The 21,633-nt window shown below is 36.7% G+C and overlaps 1 protein-coding gene across 1 annotated transcript in view; it reads left to right on the forward strand.

Moving 5' to 3' along the window:
* LOC145678545 (angiotensin-converting enzyme-like) overlaps window positions 1-21,633 on the forward strand; it is a 91,847-nt gene that overhangs the window by 8,924 nt on the left and 61,290 nt on the right. Inside the window, exons 2-3 of the mRNA XM_081748825.1 lie at window positions 16,819-16,980; window positions 19,552-19,639. Coding sequence (XP_081604951.1) covers window positions 16,819-16,980; window positions 19,552-19,639 — 250 coding nt within the window. The remainder of the gene's footprint in view (window positions 1-16,818; window positions 16,981-19,551; window positions 19,640-21,633) is intronic.

Below are 21,633 nucleotides of genomic sequence, written 5' to 3' on the forward strand. Positions count from 1 at the left end.
CAAATTAAGTTAAACACAGCTTTATGAAGAAAATCAAGACTCTTCGGTTCAACACTACCTTCCATTAACGTGTTATGTGTCCTTGTGATCTGAATCATATAGTTTGTTGAGTCGTTGATAAATATTGCATGTGTCTAGTGAAAATTGTAATGATTTACATACAAAGCTTCAAAAGTCTTCGTAAACACGGAACACAATGATTGCGTTTCAATTTCTGCTATTTTTACCTTTCCAATACAATTTGCGTTCCAAGGCCGCCTTCCTGCAGTTCAAGGTCTTCACGACAATATTAACATAATTACCACAAAGAATTACACTTATTAAGAGTAGTGTAACTATTGTAGTCCTTTATTTTACTTTTTAAAAATTTGATCTCCAGTATATATGTAGGTGCACGTTAGCGAAACAAATGCATAAAGCATTTGTTTAATGCATTGTATAAAGCCAACGGCGTACGCAAGGGAGATTCCGGAGTTTTAACATCCCCTTGAGCAAGATAGTACGAAAAAAATAAGCATTTATCATACTAAAATATATTTACAAACACCTGAAGTTATATGAACTTGGGAGCTTGAATCCTCTTCTCTCCTTGACGAATTTCTGCGTACACTACTGTATAAACCTATCTAGAATGTTAAGCAAACAAATAGTCCTTGTTATAGATAAATCCTACTTTGACTTCTAAAGATAGCACCTGATGTTCTAAACTTATTGAGACTTATGTAGACGAGTTCTAAGTACAGAAGTCATAAACGCGATCATCATACATAATCGTAACAATCATCTAGCTGCACCAAGTCCTGAAGTGCAGAAATCATCTAAATGCGTAAGTCCTAAAGTACGGTAATCGTTACTGCATAACACTTCTGCACTTTAGAACTTATGAATGTCACCCAAATTCTACACTGAATCCTCCAACCATTAATATAATGAAAAATAAAAACTAAAGCCTGTGACAAACATCTTGGCATTTCAGCTAAACGAATAAAACGCAAGCTCTGACGCGACGTTGCCGAGTGCTACGGGGTGTGGCTCTGGCTAAGCAGACGAACTACAGAGCGATCAGGTGGCAGAGGATGGACGTAGATGTGTACAAAATAAACGTGGCAATACCGCTGACCTCTCATTTGCTAGCAGCATTTAAAGGGAACTGGGAGCGCCGCCTTCAAATACTAAGATGTTTGTAACGCCGTTTGATAAAATAAAATAAAAAAAATATGTAATTTTCCAGTGATTAAATGAAATGCATGAAATCTTTCAGTTTAACATCGCACTATTATGCCCTTTAGGATACGGAAGACGGATGATTAAGTCAAGTGAATGGTGATGGAAGAATTGGTGCAATGAAATGTGGGAGGAAATGGGAGTATCCCGGGAAAAAACCATGCACACAATATTGTCAACCACAAACTTACTTAGCCGGGGACCATGTGATTAAAGATTCTAGATATAATACACAACTTTTGTGTGTGTGTGTGTGTTACAGTATACCACAATGCCGATCATATATCGCTCAATGATTACAGAACAGTGTCTTTGGAGCAGCACGACAATGTGTCCTGAACCAGATTTTCGAAAAATTAAAAAAAACTAAGGAAGTCATCAGGTCGTACTTAGTTCTGCTTCCCGATAAGTTAACCAGCACGTGCCGTAGGTTGCACTCTGAAAATTAGAGGGGAAAGAAAGTTAAAAACAGAGAAAGAACCGGGAGTAGTGGATGGAAAATTGCAGCTTCTAAGTCACTTTTCATAATAAGTAAAATTTTCATAATAATGTTGGAAGAGATTGCACAGTAAAACTCGATATCATATGCAAAGATATGATTTGTAACTCTAGTTAACTTGGGAATAAAACACAAAATATACAGCAAATTCTCGTTTAAACACGTTTGTGCGTAAAATATTTATTTTATTCACTTCGTGCTCTGATTCTGGTGTATTCACCGTCTTCAGCTGAATTTTAATCACCCTACATGATAAATTTTACCTTGTATCTACTCAGTGGTCCGTTGTTCGTGGATTAAACGGAGTTTCAAAGTATGTGCTGAACTGGTCAATATGCAAATTTGCGATTTTAATAATAATAATAATAATAATAATAATAATAATAATAATAATAATAATAATAATAATAATAATAATAATAATAATGATAATAATAATAATAAAATAAAAATAAAACTCAATGTAGATATTTAGAGACAAAGAAAAGTTACCTGCGGTTATAGGTAACGGAAATTAAAAGGTAACGGAAAAGTTATATATGAAGTCAACTGACGTGCCCAAAGGAACTTATGGATTCCCTATAACTTGGAAAGTAATCCTTACGTTTCTTTGGGGAATCCCTCGCACACAACATACATTTTCAATCGAGCAGGTATGACTTCGAGTGTCATGTTCTAAATCGCACTTTCTGTGTTGCGTCGTTTTTTAATTATAGCTCTCTGAAGTTCATTTTTCCCACGCTTTCGGCACCTTATATAGCCGAAACTATCCCTCACTGACCCAAATTTCAGAGGACTTTTTTGCTAGTTTCAGTGTCGGGAATCAGCTCCTGAAGTTTGTTCAAATTGTTTCTTACCACCCTTTAAAATGAAATGAAATCTTTAAGTTTTACGTCCCACGGTTATGCCGGTTAGGCTAAAGGAGACGGTGATAATGAGAAATGAGTGAAATGGTGGAATGAAGAAAGTGGGAGGAAACGGGAGAACCCCAAGAAAGCCCACGAGCACGGTGTTTGTCCACCACAAAGTCCACACGGCGCGATCTGGGATCGAACCAGGGATCCCAAGAACCGGAGGTGAACGCTCTACCACTGAGCCACCGTCTTACCACCCTGTCTATAGACATGGATATAGATATAGATATAGATATAGACATAGATATAGATATATACAGTAGATATAGATATATAGTCTATTAGTACAGTACAATGGTCAATGGGTGCAAAAAATCACAATGCATATCTATTATCCCTGTAAAAAAGAAAGAATCATTTCTCTGTCTCCCTCTATTGAAGCTAAGATCATTCCATGAGGTCGTGGTGGCTCACTGGTAGAACGTTCACCTCTGGTACGTGATGTCTCTAGTTCGATCACAGCCAGCGTCAAGTGGACTTGGACAAATACCGTGTGTTTTTTTTCCTCAGGGTTCTCCCGTTCCTTCCCACTTTTATCATTCCACCCTTGTCATCCATCTCATCATCACCATCTCCCTTTGCCTCGATGCAGAATAATGAAACGTTAAACTCTCTCTCTCTTTTTTTTTAATGATATCATACCTTCTACCAGGGCGACCAATTTTTAATCAATCCAGTGAGCTTATATTTTGTAGTATTTGATCAATCAAACTGTTTCTCTTGAATATCGAACCACACCTGTTAGAAAGAGAGCAAGTGTATGTATCATTTCTTCCTGAATTAAGCATTCTGTGAATATGCTTTCAAAAACAAGTTTAGTTTTATTCATATTTATGAAAATTGTTTGAACTCAAAAGTTTTTTATTTTTTATTTTTTATTTTATTTATATATTTATTTATTTTTACTTAATAGGGCTCCATTCTTAAACTATTAAACGTAGATAATCGAGGGAAACGATAGACATTTTGTTACCGTCTTGATTGTGATAACTCTTGTATCAGTTAAGAAAAGATAATCACAATTATACTACGCTGAGAAAAGTGTACTTGTCTGTGACCTAAACATGCACTGAGTTCTACATCTTCATTGTGCATACGGATCTAGCATTAGCATATTAGCGTCTTTGGCTCGGAAGATCGTGTTCAATTCCAGTGGAAATTCATATGGTTCGTATCCCACGTTAATATCATACTTCTAATCCTATAGGTCCCTCAGGGTACATTTTTACAGCAATTAGATGAAGTGTGAGTCTAGGTTGGGCTTTAAGTATGAGTGTCTCAGATATCTTCCGCAAGTCGGTTTTTTGTAGAAAACTTCTTCGGGCTTGCTCCTAAGCAGAAAATGTTATTTGCTTGGCATTTAACAATGAAATTGAGATCTTGTATCCTGAAAGCTGTTGACAATTTTGTTATTTTGCGTACTCCACTGACATAGATGAAATGTTTTGTGCCAGGGTAGTTTTACTTTTTTTCTGTAGTAATACATGAAGGAATATATGTAATGAAGAACAAATAGCGAACATTGTAGCAGTATCATCATATTGGTAACTAGAGGGAAGGGGGTGTCCAGAGGCAAGTTCGTCTTAGAACATTGTTTCCTACCTTAGAACTTTGTTGGACTCACTGAAAGGTTCCTTCAACTTTCAGAAGTAAGAGTCCATGGCCAAGGGCGCCCATCAACGAGGCAAGGTGGGGCGCTGTCCCCCCCCTTTAGAGGCAATTGTGCTTCGGAAAATCGAAAACTCAATAGATATTTTAGAATAGTTACCGCAAAATTTGAGACTACATTTGAAATGTCGCTTATACTTGCCCCCCCTGGAAACCACAACATGGGCGCTCTTGTCCACGGCTCTCCTTGCAAAATGTTCTAGTTACGTCAATGAGTATAACCCAGTGATTACAATAATAAGCTGATTTTGTACCTTTCTACATTTTTTCATGTTAATGAAAGAGAATTTGTTTGAAATAGTATTGTAGCAATTCCATCCAACAATACCAACAAATGTGGTATTCTTATTATAAAGCAAAAACATACAAGACTGTGAGTAACGCTAACATTTAAACTTCAGAATATTTAAGAGATACGGGTTGCATAAACATCCAGCCGGAAATAGATGTATATTCTTAATCTTTATTATATAAACGCTAGACGCTTGTCTATCAGTCACGTTAATTCCAAATAGTTCACAGTCAGGCAAGTAGTTGTCGCTAGTTGTGCTGCCTTTTACCTGGCGCCAGAAGATGTCACTAGCATGCAGTTAATTTACAGTATAGTCGAAGGCTTGAGGCATGTATTTCGATTGCTTAGCTTCTTTTTATTACCTGATATACATGTATTTTAAAAACGCACTAAACTGACAAGAAGCTGAAATTTGTATGAATGCGAAAGTGTCATGTTGAAGGTTTATGTCTCATTAAAGGAGCGCTAAAATCCGAATCAAATAAATTTGGTCAAGGATAAATGTGTCTTTGTGTTCATTCTAAAATAAACGCAACTTTATCCCATGCAAATTTGGAATTCAATCGGGGCTATAGCCAATGATGATTTCAGGGAGTATCCCGGGAGAAATTCTCTCCCCGGAGCTACGAAATCCTTCTGGCGCCATATTTTCGATCGTGCTCAATGTGGATAACTCAATGTGTGTGATATATATTCCGATCGTGCTGAATGTGTGTGATATATATTAGTAATGACCCACCCCCTCTTACGGGAGAAATCTGAAATCATCATTGAGCCCCTTGCATCAATATGTAGTTGATATATAGGTACAGTACAAGTTAGAGTTAATTCAGGTTATTTCTTTATTTGGTGTGAAGGTTGTCAGTCATTCGAAGTGACGACAGATTAAACAAAAATGTTATCTTATCTTTTTAAAAAATGATGCATAAAAACTTTTCTGTTTTGATTTTAAAAAATTGGTTGTATATATATATATAGCATGTGGACTCTAATCTCTTGATAGTATTGGTTAAAGTCTAGCCTAGTTCAAAGGTATGCGATGCGGACATCCGTAACATGTGGATTTATAGTAGAGCTATCCCTATTAGTGTTGACTCAATGTCAATGTTAGAGCGTGACAAAATCGTGGATGATGATTATCATATATAGAGGCAATCAGGAAGAACAAAGGTCTCTACTGCATGCTATAATTCAATTTTTTACCATGATGGAGCAAAACAGTTGTTTGAGTGAGAGATATGTAAGAATTTAAGAAAGCAGTTCTTTATGCGATCTTTCAGCTCGATAATTGAAGATCTTAAATTTCATTAAAGACATTCTTTACAGAAAGTGGATATAGTACAGGAATGTGATTTCTGGATTTGCTTTGGGGGAGGGGAGGTTTGCAATTGCCTCCCCTGAAGCCACAAATCATTCTCTTGACAAAGTGTAAGACAAATACTTAATAATGACCACTAAGTGGTTTACATTTTTACATAATAAGGCAGAATCATTCCTTACCAGGACTCGACTCGGCCAAACATGGCCCCCCTGAAAGGTTCTATCCGGCCTGTGACCAGTGGCGGATCTAGAAGATAAAAACTAGGGGGAAGCAACCAAAACCCAGACTATGATAAGCATATTATGAGCATATAAATTTTCATAAGTTCTGCAGAAATTTCCAACTTAACTCTCTCCCGATGGATATTACGGCTAGGTTGGACGTCGATATTGTGGACCTGAAATATTGTTTTACACATTTCATAATAGAAAATGTCCAACTGAAACTGTATCTAATGTTTCAAAAATTTTTCAATAAAGAGTAAAAGGCAGCGCTTACTATAAAATTTCAAAAATATATAAATAATATTTTCAATTATTTTTGTCGCTTAAAAAACTGGTGGGAGGGCTATCACCCCCGGCCCCAGACTAGGTCTGCCACTGCCTGTGACATGATTCTTAATCTGATGAATGAAAACAAGAGTAAGGGTACATCGTAAGAGTTGTATTAGAAACAGATCCACAAATTGACATTTATTTTCATTTCTGAAAATCAGTGTGTCTTAGTTTGAACTAGATTATGAGAATCTTCAGTTATTAATAGGACTTAGTATTACAATAATTTTGTAAAATGATCACTGTTTTTAAAAATTTTGCTTCTTTCTTTGGCCCACTCCTAAAATAGAGTGCCTACCTCTGGGCTAAAGAGAAATGTCAGAAGAAAAAGATATGCAATAGTGTTACTGTGCTTCTTCATTTTATTATTATCAGACTTACCAACTATGCTATGCATAAGTATCGGAAGTCTTATAGAAGGCTTCGTCCGTCCATCTGTCTGTCCACAGGTATAGGAGCAAGACTGATAAGAAATATCAAGAAGTGTTTTCTGCAATCGACTCAGCGTCCCATGAATAGGTTCCACTCCTCCGTGAACCTATCATTCAAACTGGAAGTGGTTGAAATTAACCATTTCCCGTTTTCATTCTATTCGCCGTAGAACAAAAATGGTAATAGATAAACGGTTTTCTGCAATCGATTCAGCGTTTTGCGGAAACTTACCGTCACCACCCGGAACACTTTGTTAAAAACGGAAGTGATTGAAATTTATTACTAATTCCGGTTTCAAGAATGGTGAAAATTAGATGGACGGACAAGGTATCAAATGAGAGGTATTGGGAATGATTCGAGAAATTAGAAGTATATTGAAGAATATTTCGAAGAAACGAAACAGGATGATTGAACATATTATGAGACAGGAGGAATCTCGTTAGTAGCTATGGGGGGAATTGTAGAGGGTGTGTCCGGAAGTGGGTGTACCCCATTTTTAGTTTCAACAGTATAGTGTTAATTATGGTTGACTGTCTGTACACGGTTGCCTTGAAGTCTTAAGATTCTTAAGAGTCATAAATATCGGTATGATCACTATTCATGTCGTAACACAGCTGAATTCTGTGCTAAGTTCTCGCAGATATTTTGTGGAGATACTCCGGAGTCACAAGGGTGAAGGCGTGTTCCACAGCTGCTCGTAATTCCTGTGTTGTGTGATATCGAGTATTTCTTATTTGTTGCTTTATGAAACCCAGATAGCATTGTCTGGTGTCGTCAGATCAGGACTTCTTGGAGGCCAGGCAAAAAGAGCTGGTGAAGATGCACAACCTTCTCCAATCCAGCGGCCAAGGAACGTCTGATTCAGCACGAGAATCGCGAAGTGCGCTGGTGCTCCATCCTGCTGTATCACAAGTGTCTTTGATGTTGCCAGACAATGCCAAGCAATGTTATCAAACAAATGTGGGTAAAACCTAAAACCGTCAGAAAACATCAATTAGGGGTATGCCCACTTCCGGTCCACGCTGTAGAAGAAAAAAATACCTAAAGGAAGGCTGCGATTGAAATATATTAACCAAATAATACAGATATAGGGAAGAAAAGTTACAACGAAATGAAAAGTCTGGCCTAGGATAAGGAAAGATGGAATGTTTCGTCAAACCAATCGAAAGATTGCTGCCCTGAGTGATAAAGATTCCGGTTTTAGTACTAATTTCCTTAAAGTAAAAACAATGAAATATATTGAAAAGCAGTTTTACAATCAATTCAGCGTCTCAAGAATATATTTGATATCCGAAGCTAATATTTTATTTAGACCGGAAGTCGTAGAAACCATGGATTTCCGGCTTCAACGTTTATTACCATAGAACAAAAACAGTAAGAGATAACGAGAAGTTTTATTTCACAATCAGTTCAGTATCTCAAGAGAGCATACCACCACCACCTGCAACAGTCTACCAAACCCCAAAATAGTTGAAACTGGCTTTTACTTCCGGTTTTAATACTGATTTCAATAGAGCAAAAACGGTCAATCTTATTAAGAAACTATTTTATGTAATCGATTCAGCGTCCCAAGTATAGGATTCACCTTCCTCAATGACCCTCTATTCAAAGCGAAAGTGGTAGAAATGAACCGTTTCTGATTTTAACGTTAATCGCTCTAGCAGTGGTTCTCAATAGGTACGTCGCAACACATTGGTGTTTCACTCAGTCTCATAAGGTATGTCGCAGGATTTTAACATCTAAAAATAACCCATTAATTAGTTAGTTAAAATCAATTTTGAGGTAGACTGTATCAGTCAGCGCCTCCAATGACAGCAACAATGCTTAGTTAATGCATAGAGTCACTATTTCGTAAAAAAAAATTCTATTCTTACAGAAGTATAATTTGTTATTATGAATAAGAAATGAAGTAAGTGTGTCGGAGTTTCATGGGCGTTTAGTAAAATGAGAACAAAACGGTGATAGATAGCGAGAAGCAGATTTCAGCACTTGGTTCAGCGCCTCAAGAGAACATAACATCACCATCCGCAAACCCTACCAAAGTCGAAAGTGGCTGGAATTTACTGTACTTCCGGTTTTAATATTTACTTGCATAGAGCATAAACGGTAGGAGATATGAAAAGAAGTGTTTTTAACATAGATTAGGCGCCCCAAGAATGAGTCCTGTCTCGACTATTATCTATCTGTTGATACCCCGAAGTGGCGAAAAATCTACTTTTATCGATGACAACACTGATCACATAATGGATAGAAATGAAAATAGTTAATGACAAGCAGATTTTTTTAATCTCTGATTTTATTGTTTTTATTGCAACCGGAAGTGATAAAGATCAATTACCATTTCCGGTTTTAATGTTAATCTCCATAGAGCAAAAACTGTAAGAGACAGCGAGTAATCGCTTTATAATATAGGTCATAGGTCCAGAGTCATAAGAATATGTTTTATCTAATTCCTCTATTAGAACCTGTAGTTATAGATGTACTTCTTCAATTTTGAGTATTGAAGTCTCATCATTTGGAAGTCTCCCGTAGTTTCAGATTGAGAATCGAAACGGAATTCACTTTATTATTATTATTATTATTATTATTATTATTATTATTATTATTATTATTATTATTATTATTATTATTATTATTATTATTATTATTATTAACATGGTAAATTTCAAAATTTTCCCCAACTATGATTATTCAGTAAATATTGGAAATATGCTTATTTTAGGGTTATGTACCCACAAAAACATCTTTGCGCACCCCCAGTTGAATATTACCAATTTAGCCGACTGGCATAATTGAACAATCTAAGGCAGTCATTTTAACTGAATGCTCTGCATCGTGTATGAGCTTTCTAGAGGTGTTCTCGTTTCCTCCCACAGTTTCATTCCACCGATTCTTCCATTATTATTTACTTACCTTAGTCATCAGTCTCCCTTAACACACACATACACACACACACACACACACACACACATATATATATATATATATATATATATATATATATATATATATATATATATATATATATATATATATATATATATATATATATATATATATATATATAAGTGAAAGTTCTCATGTCAATGGAGAGTTTTGGCCCTCCCCCTTCCTCTTTCAACCAAAATCTGAAATGACGCTACTTGTTGGGCCAGGTCTATGAATTACTAATTATCTCTTTTAAATTCATTTCTACCAGTGTTTTCAGTTTTCTTAATTTAATTTGTTTCCTACCGACATCAAAATACGTTTTAACGTTATTCCATATTTTTACAAACACATTTCCTTTATATGAAAATTGTAAGAGTCACGTTATGTAGGTTATATGAAAGCAAATTTTTATCCTTCAATGTATTCGTTCTCGTAAAAGCGAAGATGGCTCTTTAGACCCAAACCCTTCATATATTTTCTTCTGAGATTGATTAACATATCTAAACACCACACATTTTCTGACTAAGCTGACCTTTCATCATGTTGCAGGTGTAAAGAACGTTGCATCATCCAGTAAGTAAAACGTGACGCTTATGACTTGTTACAATGGTATAGTCATCAGGTTATGGGTTTTCAAGTTCGTTGTTTGTACTACCATCATGACGATTTCTTGTGCAATATGAAAACTGTGTAGTTATAATTCTTAATAATGCTATGAAACTTTACTTCATTGTTATTATTACATTACCTGAATGCCCGTTCTTCGCACGGGGAGAATAGGTTTCTGGGAAATATTTGAACCCCCTTCCTGCTTAGAACATTTATTTCAATGAAAATGTAATGATAAAAATGCAGGAGATACTCTACTTTTGGCATAAATATTAGGACACCCTACTCCCACAAAATACATCCTTAAAGGGGGGCGCGGTGGTTCAGTGGTAGAGCGTTCAACTCCGGTGCTTGGGGTACCTGATTCGATCCCAGCTCGCGCCGTGTGGACTTTGTGGTGGACAAACACCGTGCTCGTGGGTTTTCTCGGGTTCTCCCGTTCCCTCCCACTTTCTTCATTTCACCATTTCATTCATTTCTCATAATCACGGTCTCCTTTAGCCTGGGTTGCATAAGCGTGGGACGTAAAACTTAAAAGATTTCATTTTTTCAATACATCTTTAAACAAATTTATATTATTAAAAAACCCAGCTTGAAGTGGATCCTATCTTCCGAAAGTCATTTCAAACATGTTTTCCCGACCCAGAAAACTATGAATTCGACGCAAAACTCAGTATTTTTTCTACATTTTATTATTCAGCCCACCCTGCCGCATCCTCTTCAAATGGGTGCCTTGGACTTAAACGGCTTTGGTCAGTAACCCCGAAAGCTATGGATCCGACACTAATATCGGTCATTTTTTGTATTATTTTTACATGTCACAATTTCACCCCACCAGAGTATTAATGAGGACTGAACTTGAACTTAAATAGCATCTGGAGGTCAGTCTAAGCGAGACACCGAAATCTATGGATTCAACACTAGGCCTAATATCGGTCGTTTTCGATATCTTTAGTTGTAACCATTCCACCTCCACCCTCACCTCGGATGCCAATGAGGACTTAAATGGGATTAAGACGGTATTGGGAGTGTACTATTTATCTACGTGATCCCAAAAATTTTGGATCGAGCAAATATCGGTCATTTTCGATCATTTCATATGTTCCCCCTCTTCTCCCCCTAAAAGTGCTAGGGGGTCTTACCCCAACTGGGAGTTGACCTTGAAATTAAAGGGCACCAGAACTGTTATCAATCAACTTAGGAACTCCGAAAGCCAAGAATTCTACACTAATATTGGTCTTTTGCAATTATTTTTATATGTCACCTTCCTTCCGAAGAGTACTAAGGGGTGCTGAATTTGGATTTAAACGGCATCAGAAATAACACTGTTAATCTCAGCGACTCAGAAAACTACGGATTCGACACTCATATCAGTCGTTTTCAATCATTTTTATGTCACCCCTTTATATTTCCCTAGGTGTGCTAGGGGTTCTTTCCTCTCACTGGAGGATGAAATTGAACTTAAAGGGGATTGAAACCCTTCAGCTCATGAACCCCGAAACTATAGATTCGACACTAATATCGGACGATTATTTTTATGTCTCTCTCTCGCCTCTAGATGTGGTAGGGGAGTATTATCCCGACAGTACTCTTTTCCAGACTGTAAGTAATATGTGTACCAAGTTTGGTTGAAATTCTTGCAGGCATCCAGACTTATGCTGCAACATTCTCACATACATTCATTTATATATATATGAAGCTTATTACATGCAGTGACGTAGGCAGAAGGACTCAGGGCGTTTCGGACTTTCACAAGTCTAAGGGATAGTATATATTTTGTATTTTAAAATTATTGATGTGAAGGAAGCTCTCTCGTGAGCCTCCTGCAAACATATTCAGTGATGTCATTCAGCCGGTTCGCACCGGTTTGCCTGAACTGGTTGTGTAAATTTCTCAGATTCCCGGAACCAGTTGTTACCAGTTGTCTTTCCACCTTTAGATCCAGTGCTTACGAAAAAATAAATTCTCTAGTGCCATTTTTGAGAATTTAGTGTATATTTTTCTTTCCTTCCCAGCTACTAAATATACAATTAAGACATGCTGTAGTTGAAATAAGACTCTAATTATTTTCTACAGCAATTCATCAATGGAATTGTAACTCTGTTAGTGTACAGACGCTGTGTATGTGTAATATAGTGCCAATGGCGTAGCCAGGGGGAGGTTGGCCTGGCTCAAGCCCCCCCCCCCTTTAGTATTCTGACATTGAAAGTGGGGTTTGCTTACATGGAATATGCTCTATTTGTGATCCCGATGTTACGACTTTTGTTTAGCTCTCGGAATAAGCATACGTGAGGTTAACGTTTCTCTCCAAGTGTAGAGCCTATAAATGTGTGTGTATAAGATACTTTATTTCTCAGTAACTACAGGAGGATTTGAACCACATTTGGTGGGCAAGTAACCCTCGTTTAAGGAATAGAAGTCACTATATTTGGACTAGGGATAGGCTAGGCTCAGTTCGGCTCTATTCATAGGCTTACTTTATTTTTCGATAGTACTTGTCATATTTGAAGGAAATTTGGAGGGCAAATAGCCCATCATTTAAGAAATAAAGTTCTCTGTATTTGGATCCCGAGCTCGGCCAGAATCAGGCCGGAGGTAGTTTGTATATATAGCACCACTAGGGTTTCATTATATTTACTATTTAAATAAGCCATTCCTGACATACTGGTATCTACTTGGTGTTTCCAACAACCTTTAAGTTTGGGGAGGGTCAGAGCAGTATTTTGCGTTTCAGTAGTTCAGATGCTCTCCTTTAGTGTCTCTGTAGTCAATATGAGTGTGGTTGAGACTTAAAATGCTCATTTTATGTGCTTTTCTGGAGCTGTGTAAAGTGCAAATTTTAATGAAAATTATGTATTATTCAATGTCCGTTTTGTTTACGTTCTAAACGGAAGTGCTTCACGTATATTATAAGACGCTGAGGAATCTCATTATTCCCTAGAATCTCGAAATATGAGAAAAGTGTGTGACACAAGCCTTTGTAAACAAAGACAAATTCTGACACTGCGAAGTGAGGGCTACTCAAATAGACAAATCGCCAAAATTCTAGGTATACATCATACTATCTTTGGTACAATAACACAGAAGCACGGAGAGCATGGTATGTCTTCTGAATGAGAACGGTGTGGCAGAAAATGAAAACAGCTGCGAGATTGGTTCGAGAGGTTTTTCGCTTGGCTGTATCAGATAGAGCTTCCAGGGTTATAAAGTGCAGCGGTTATTTATTCTAATACAGGTTACAACATAAGCTGGATGACTGTTCTCAGACGATTTATTGAAAAAGGGTTACATAAGAAAACTCTAAGAAAGATCCCACTTTTAACTAATAAACATGTAAACGCTGGAAGAGAGTTCATGAGTAGACACGGTGCATGGAGTGATGAACAGTGATGGCACGTATTTTTCTTGGATGAGGAGAAGTTTATGATTATTGGAAATGACAGTGCAATGAAATTTTGTATGAGAAAAGGAAAAAATGTGAAGCCAAAGTACGTTTCCAAAAGAAGGAAATTTGATGAAAGTGTCATGTTGTGCGGATGCTTTACTTCAAATGGAGTGGAATAGATTAAAATCTGGAATAAACAAGTTAATTCGGCATATTACATTGACATCCTGAACCGAAAGTTACTACAATCATCTGTTGAATATTTCTCAGATCCTAATTCGAGTTGATTTATTTTCCAAGACGACAATGCGCCGTGTCACAGAGCACGGAGTGTTGTGGTCTGGTTTCAAAGTATGAATTTCCAAAGATTATGGTGGCCACCAAATTCTCCGGATATGAATCCTACATAGATTATGTGACATATTATGTCATAAAAAGGACATGAGAAGATATATCAGTCTAAGAGACAAATCCCTGAGGAACTGGTTCGAATCTGGCACCTCGAACTGGATATTACATTAAGTGAAACACTTGTGAACATCATATCCCGTTGGTTTGCATATTAAGAGCTGCCCGTGGCGTTGTAACAAAGAACTGAAGTGTCATAAAGTGTGGTGTAAGCATTTTTTCTTTTTTCATTTACCTACTGTTTAGCGATAAACTTTGCACTAATAGTGTGATAATAAAAAATATGCATTAAATTTAGTTTCTGGATTATAAGGTTTCTTGATGTATAAAACTCAGTGTTTACAAGTAATGTTCATATATATACTATAGTAGCACAACATAAACATTGGAGAACTATTAAAAGATTAGTTGAACAGTGTGTGACCAACGAATTGTATAAAATAAGGCTTGAACTAACAATAACAGTTTTTCCAAAGTGGTGCTATTTTTTGTGACAGACTGTATATATATATATATATATATATATATATATATATATATATATATATATATATATATATATATATATATATATATATATATATATCAGGTGTTCTAAAAATGGCGCCCACGGACACCACAGAGCACAATTCTACACGTCATAATAAAGCAATATATACAGTGCGTTCCACGAATAAAACTAAGGTCCACCTCCTGAAGAAACCAAGGCAGATAGAAACATGAAACTTTTTGGAACCTTCAAGGGACATAAAAGGCAACATTATGCTGAGAAGGAGAATCCCCCACAAGGGGGGCTAAAGGGGGTTACTGGGGGTAACTCAAAAAATTTAAATAACAAAACCCATCGTGTGGCACCTCGTTTGAAAGGTAATCATAAGTGAAGACCACTTGTGGAAATTGTAAGTCGCTAGGATGTCCGTAGCCAACATGGCGGCCATCCGTAAAGGACGGTCGAAGTGCGTTCAACGTATAACACTAAAGCTCGTCTCCAGAAGAAACGAAGGCAGATAGAAACATGAAACCTTTTGGAACCTTCAAGGAACTTAAAAGGCAACATTATGCTGAGAAGGAGAATCCCCCACAAGGGGGGCTAAAGGGGGTTACTGGGGGTAACTCAAAAAATTTAAATAACAAAACCCATCGTGTGGTACCTCGTTTGAAAGGTAATCACGAGTAAAGACCACTCGTGGAAATTGGAAGTCGCTAGGATGTCCGTAGCCAACATGGCGGCCATCCGTAAAGGACGGTCGAAGTGCGTTCAACGAATAACACTAAAGCTCGTCTCCAGAAGAAACGAAGGCAGATAGAAACATGAAACCTTTTGGAACCTTCAAGGAACTTAAAAGGCAACATTATGCTGAGAAGGAGAATCCCCCACAAGGGGACTAAAGGGGGTTACTGGGGGTAACTCAAAAATTTTGAATAGCAACCCCCACAATTTTCACAAGTGGTCTTTACTCGTGATTACCTTTCAAACGAGGTACCACACGATGGGGGTTGTTATTTAAAATTTTTGAGTTACCCCCAGTAACCTCCTTTAGCCCGCCTTGTGGGGGATTCTTCTTCTCAGCATAATGTTGCCTTTTATGTCCCTTGAAGGTTTCAAAAGGTTTCATGTTTCTATCTGCCTTGGTTTCTTCAGGAGGTGGACCTTAGTGTTATTCGTGGAACGCACTGTATATATGTGTGAGTGTGTTTGTGTATCTTATAATTATGTCATAATCTAAAAATTGTGTTCATTTTACAAGGAGCCTTCCCTTTTAATTTCCATTTCCCTATAGGCAGAATTTCAATTGTGCAAGTAAATTTAGATATTTGTATTCCATATATTAAGAAGTACTCAAATACCAAATTTCCTCCTTTTGTAGGGTTTACCAGAGTTTTAGCAGGAGCATATAATATTTTTTTAATGCACATTTTTTTCACACTCTTCGACATTAAAAAATTCCGTCTTACTCATTGTTTAGTGAAAATTAAAACGTTCGTATTTTTTTCGTGAATGATTGTACAACAGTTTAAGTTCTTACACTTAACTGTTTCGCAATTCTTGTTATAAGCCAGTGACTGATTCAGTGGGCTTGTTCTTATATAGATATGCCAGGTGATTGAAAAGTTGCTCCTTAACTTCAAATTTTTATATCTTCTAAAATATTCAGATTAGAACTGTACATGTTTCCAATGCCATTACTTGTCCTTAAGTTACATCTGGATGCGATCCCAAGCTTATTATTACTATTATTATTAGACAGAAACATATTTTGTGCCCTCCTTAGAAAATTGGTGGGTACACCGAGTATCACTTCCCGGATATTGTTTTCAAGTTCCAGTAGTTTTCAAGGACACAATTGGAAACAATTCGAGGACATAATAAGGCATAGATAATTGGACCATTGCATGGTATGTTTTCAGTGCACAATTTCTTGATTTTAAACAAATTAACATGTCACTAGGTTTAAATATATGTAGCTACTTGGTTCGTGCACCCGATATAAACAGCAATTGAAATTATTATTATTTTCGAACTATTCTTTCGTCTAATTATATAAAACTGTCTTATTTATGATATTTCTTCTCTTTGCAGATTAAAGCATATACGAAATTTGCTTCTTTCCAACGTACAGAAGCCAGAAGAGTTCGTAAGAAACTACCGCCTTTGATAGGCGGTGACAAAGATACAAAAAGGAAGTTTGATCTGCTAACTCTTACGGGAGACACATTGTTAGAACATCACAGATATAAGCAGGTAAGTGATTGACGTTCACTTTATTTTGGGACTAGGGACCCCAGCAGGCCTGTGTCCAAGGGGGTCTAGGGGGCCTAAATTTTTACTGCCCCCCCCTAAAATTTTCACGGTATACTTGCAAATGAACTATAATATGGTTGGATCGGGCCTCCCCTAACTTCTACCGGCCCCCCCTACATTTTGGAGCTGGCTACCGACCTGGACCCCAGTCCGGTTCATTGTTTTCCTGCACAACTTCCAAGATTAGAATAATTATGAAACAAAGAAAAAAAAGAAAGAAAGGAAAAAATCTGCACATTCGAATGATAATACACTTTTTAACACATGTTCTGTTTTTAAATATAGATATTTTTTTTTTAAGTATGAATGCTTTTCATGTTGTATTGTCAAGATCTGTACTGTCTTTCGCTACTTAACTATTCATTAAAATAATATTAACACAGAAAATAAATGAGTATAATAAGTATCGTTTCTGTTTTCTTAACCTAGAAGCGCGTTTATTTGTATTTGTAATTATCTCAAATTACAGAAATCTGGAAATCTGGAAAACCGTATTTACTATCAACTTTCATCCGCTTTAAAATTAGCGTTGATCTTCATAACACCTATATCGTCGTCGAAAGGGCGAAATGGCGTAACTCGAAAAATCGTGAATTAAGTTATGACTACAATTCATCCTTATTTGACCTGCTTTATAAAACACAAAAGTTTCATAGCTGAATTTCTTATATTAACGGAGACAAGAACTTCCTGATAAAGGCATATTTTGAAATGAATAACTCAGTATAATATTAAACCAGATATTTGAGATCACTCTCTTCTAAAATTATAAAAATCAAGGTACGCCACTTCACTCCTTCCCCGAGGATATATGATTTCGTCATAATTCTTCGTAGTAATGGTATGTTGTAGCAAAATATTATAATAATTTATATCTCGTGTAAAATCGATGGTAAACAATTGTTTGAAGAAGCAATAGCAAGATAAATAGTTATACATTATAACTCAACATGATACCAATTAAGCGGAGAAAGCAGCAAAATGAAGCAAATAAATATTCATATAATTACGTATGTAATGTGATCTAATAAGTAAAATTTATGAATCTCTAATTCTATACATTAGTCTCAACATTAATTAATCTAGAAACAGTTCTGTAACCAGTCGTAAGCAGTATTACTGTCTTCCCTGAGTGTTAAAGACTTCTGTATCCCAAAATTACTGGTTAGAATTCAGAATCTGCTTAACATTGGTTATATTTTTAACTTAGTCATGGTAAGTAATTTATAACACATGGAAACAATCAGAAATTTTATCACGGCTAAATAGACAGAATCTCAGGTTGGCAGATCTAAGTTCAATTTTGAATAGAGTTTGTGTGCTTTCGTCTCGCACCGATTCAATATTGAAAAGGAAAAGAATTAGCGAGAGTTTAACACTTGCTTCTCAGAAAAGAAAGAGAAAATTGTCTGCTGAAGGAGGAGAATTGAACGAAAGGAAGGAATGTAAGTAGGATACAAGTTTCGCATCAAATTTCCTTGTTTGATTGGTTGATTCTAACCAATGTCAGTTAATAGACATCAGCAGTCAAAAGTCTGTTAGATTTGTTTGTACACATTTTTTTTTTTTTTAAATCGGAAACTACAACGAACCAATCAAGTACCTTAGCGAGAAGTAGACTAAGATAAATCACATTATGTTTGTATGCTCCAAATAGACAAAGTAATTAAATAAGAGTTGTTAATTTCCTTGAATGTAATTGAAGCCATTACTTCCATAACGGCCCAAGTTCAGCTGAAGAGATATTGAAGAACTCAATAAAAACTGAATATTTATTGGAAATGTGAACTTGGAAATCAGATAATTTTCATACTTAGTGACATTTGTTATTCAGCAAAGCGTAAGTATATATAGGCTATATAAAAACGTCTGATTTCCTAGTTCACATTTCCAACAAATATCCAGTTTTTATTGATTTTCTCAATATCTCTTCAGCTGGACTTGTGCGGTTTTGGAAGTCAGGGCTTCAATTCCACAAATGTTGCCAGGCAGTATAAGCATTTATTTCATATTTCATGCTAAATTCTGTTGTTTTAATAGTATTTTGGCAATCAAATATGATCTGTAATTTCGTTGCAGCATTTTCCTTTCATTATAATAAGCATATCTTTAAAAAGGTTATATAGATAACATATACATCTCTGCTTGAAACAATCTGACTTCAAGATATGCTACTTATATAATTGAGCGAGTCAGGGGAAGACAATGGCAAGCGCCACTGTCGCGTCGGTGGGATTAAGTTATTAGGTGGAATGGGTTGGGATCGAACCACAGAATAATATGTAGATAGTTTTAGTTCGGAAATGTACCTGCAGATGGCAGGTTTGGTACGTGAAATTGCATAGAATTGTGTGGGAATGTTGAACTCTATTTTCCACTTTACTCGAAAGTTAGAAAATATCATTTACCATTGTCTTCCCCCGATCCGCTCAGTTATGCTAATAAATCCTGAAACGTTTGAAAAATAGCCCATAAGTTTAAAATCGTTTAATTTTTATGTCTTCTTTTCAGTTTGTCTACTTCCTAGTATCATCAGAGAAACAATATTCTTCAGCAACAATATGTGATTTGAAGGGGAATTGTACTCTTCGGCTAAAAGGTAAAATGCAATAAGCTTCAATTACTTTTTCATAATACAAAAATTGCTTTGAAAAACGTAAAATACATATACAAGTGGCGTTCAATAAGTTTTGCACAGATGGTTATAATATTGTTACTAGTTGCAATGTGATGGTGAAATTTTAGGTGAACATACTTTGATCCTTTTTTTACAAGACCATGTCACTCAATTTAGCTCCCATCTGCTGTGACACCTCGTCCAACGTTCTTTCTATGCCTTGAATACACTTTGGTAAAATTCAGGTAGCTGATTTTTACACCGTTGTTTCACACAAGAAATGAGGATCTTATCACAGTCGAATGAGCTTACGGCCTTCAGACAACAAAGCAATAAGAAACCCGAAGAATCCATGTCCGGACTATAGGGAGGAAGAGGGACTTTCAATCCTATTGTCGTAATTTTGTGCTGTATCATTATGACTGTCTGAGACTTGGCATTGTCATGATGGAGTTTGATGACCTTTCCTTGTAGCTCTGGTCTCTTAGTCTGGAGAGCACGTCGTACCTTATCCAGTGACAAACAAAAACGATCTTTGTTAATTGTGGAGCTATGTTCCAAGAATTCTATAAAAATTACACCGCTCTTATCTCAGGAGGCTATAATTTTCTGACCGGATCTAGAAAGTATACGTTTTTTAAACACCTGCAACCAATGTTAGATATTGGCACGGTACAATGTGAGATCCCCATAAATCGGAAGCAACTTTCTATGAATTGGTATGGCTGATTCATCACCGGTTGTTAACAGGAATTCCCTTACCGACCGTTATCGGATTCTGATGTCTACTTCAGTATTAATTGTGATTTACCTGTGAACAATAGAAATCAACAATTATAACCATTTTGAAGACGAAGGATCAAAGTGTGTTCACTTAAAATTTCATCACCATATTGCAACTAATAGAAATATTATACCCATCTGTCCAAAACTTATTGATCACTCTTTGTATGAAATTTAAACTAAAAATTGAATTCTTCTTTGCTCCTGTAATACTAAATTCCATAAGGATTGACATTACGAATAACCTAGTATTCTCCGACCTTAATACCTTACCCAAAGCATTGTTCATTCCATGTTTCCAATTATAGAACAGGGTAGCGCGAAAGTCCTCACCCTGTTTCCGAAGTTTGAAACTTTTAAAATTAGAAAAAAAATATCCGTTCTGTTGTTAGATTTAATTTGCTAAGGCGTTTACGTTTTGTGTCATTAAGTCAAGAATATAATATTGACCAACTAGCTACTGTTAGAGTTGATGCATAATCGGGCTCGTTTCATATTTTCCATTACTTTCCTTAAAACGTCTGGCGATAAATTCTTCGCCTCTTGTTGGATATTCTCCTTTAGGGTCACCAAGGTCTGAGACTTGTTCCTAAAAACCTTTGACTTCAGAAAACCCCAAAGAAAGGAGTCTGAAGCTGTCAAACCGGGCGATCTTGCGGGTAAATTCAAATCGTTAAAACGAGAGATTAAGCATCCGGAAAGGCTTTGTTCAGGATGTCCATTGTTGCTCGTGCTATGTCTGTGTGTGGTAGAGGTCTGTACGGGCCGGAAATTTTAGCCCGGGCCGGGCCCGGCCCGGCCAGTGAACTTATAATGTGAAAATTAAATTAAATCTTTGAGTTTTACGTCCCACGGTTATGCCGGTTAGGCTAAAGGAGACGGTGATGATGAGTAATGAATGAAATGGTGGAATGAAGAAAGTGGGAGGAAACGGGAGAACCCCGAGAAAACCCACGCACACGGTGTTTGTCCACCACAAAGTTCACTTGGCGAGGGCTGGGATCGAACCCGGGACCCCAAGCACCAGAGGTGAACGCTCTACCACTGAGCCACCGCGGCCCACTTATAATGTGAGTCCCGACCCGAGTCCGAAACATGTTTTAGCATTTAGGCTGAGCCCGGCCCGAGTTGGTGTGATAATCAAATAAGCCCGAATTACAGAAACGTAATAATTAACGTAAAATTGTACTTTT

This window comes from Thermobia domestica, chromosome 2, assembly GCF_964235325.1.
Source record: "Thermobia domestica chromosome 2, izTheDome1.hap1.1, whole genome shotgun sequence".
Taxonomy (NCBI): Eukaryota; Metazoa; Arthropoda; class Insecta; order Zygentoma; family Lepismatidae; genus Thermobia; species Thermobia domestica.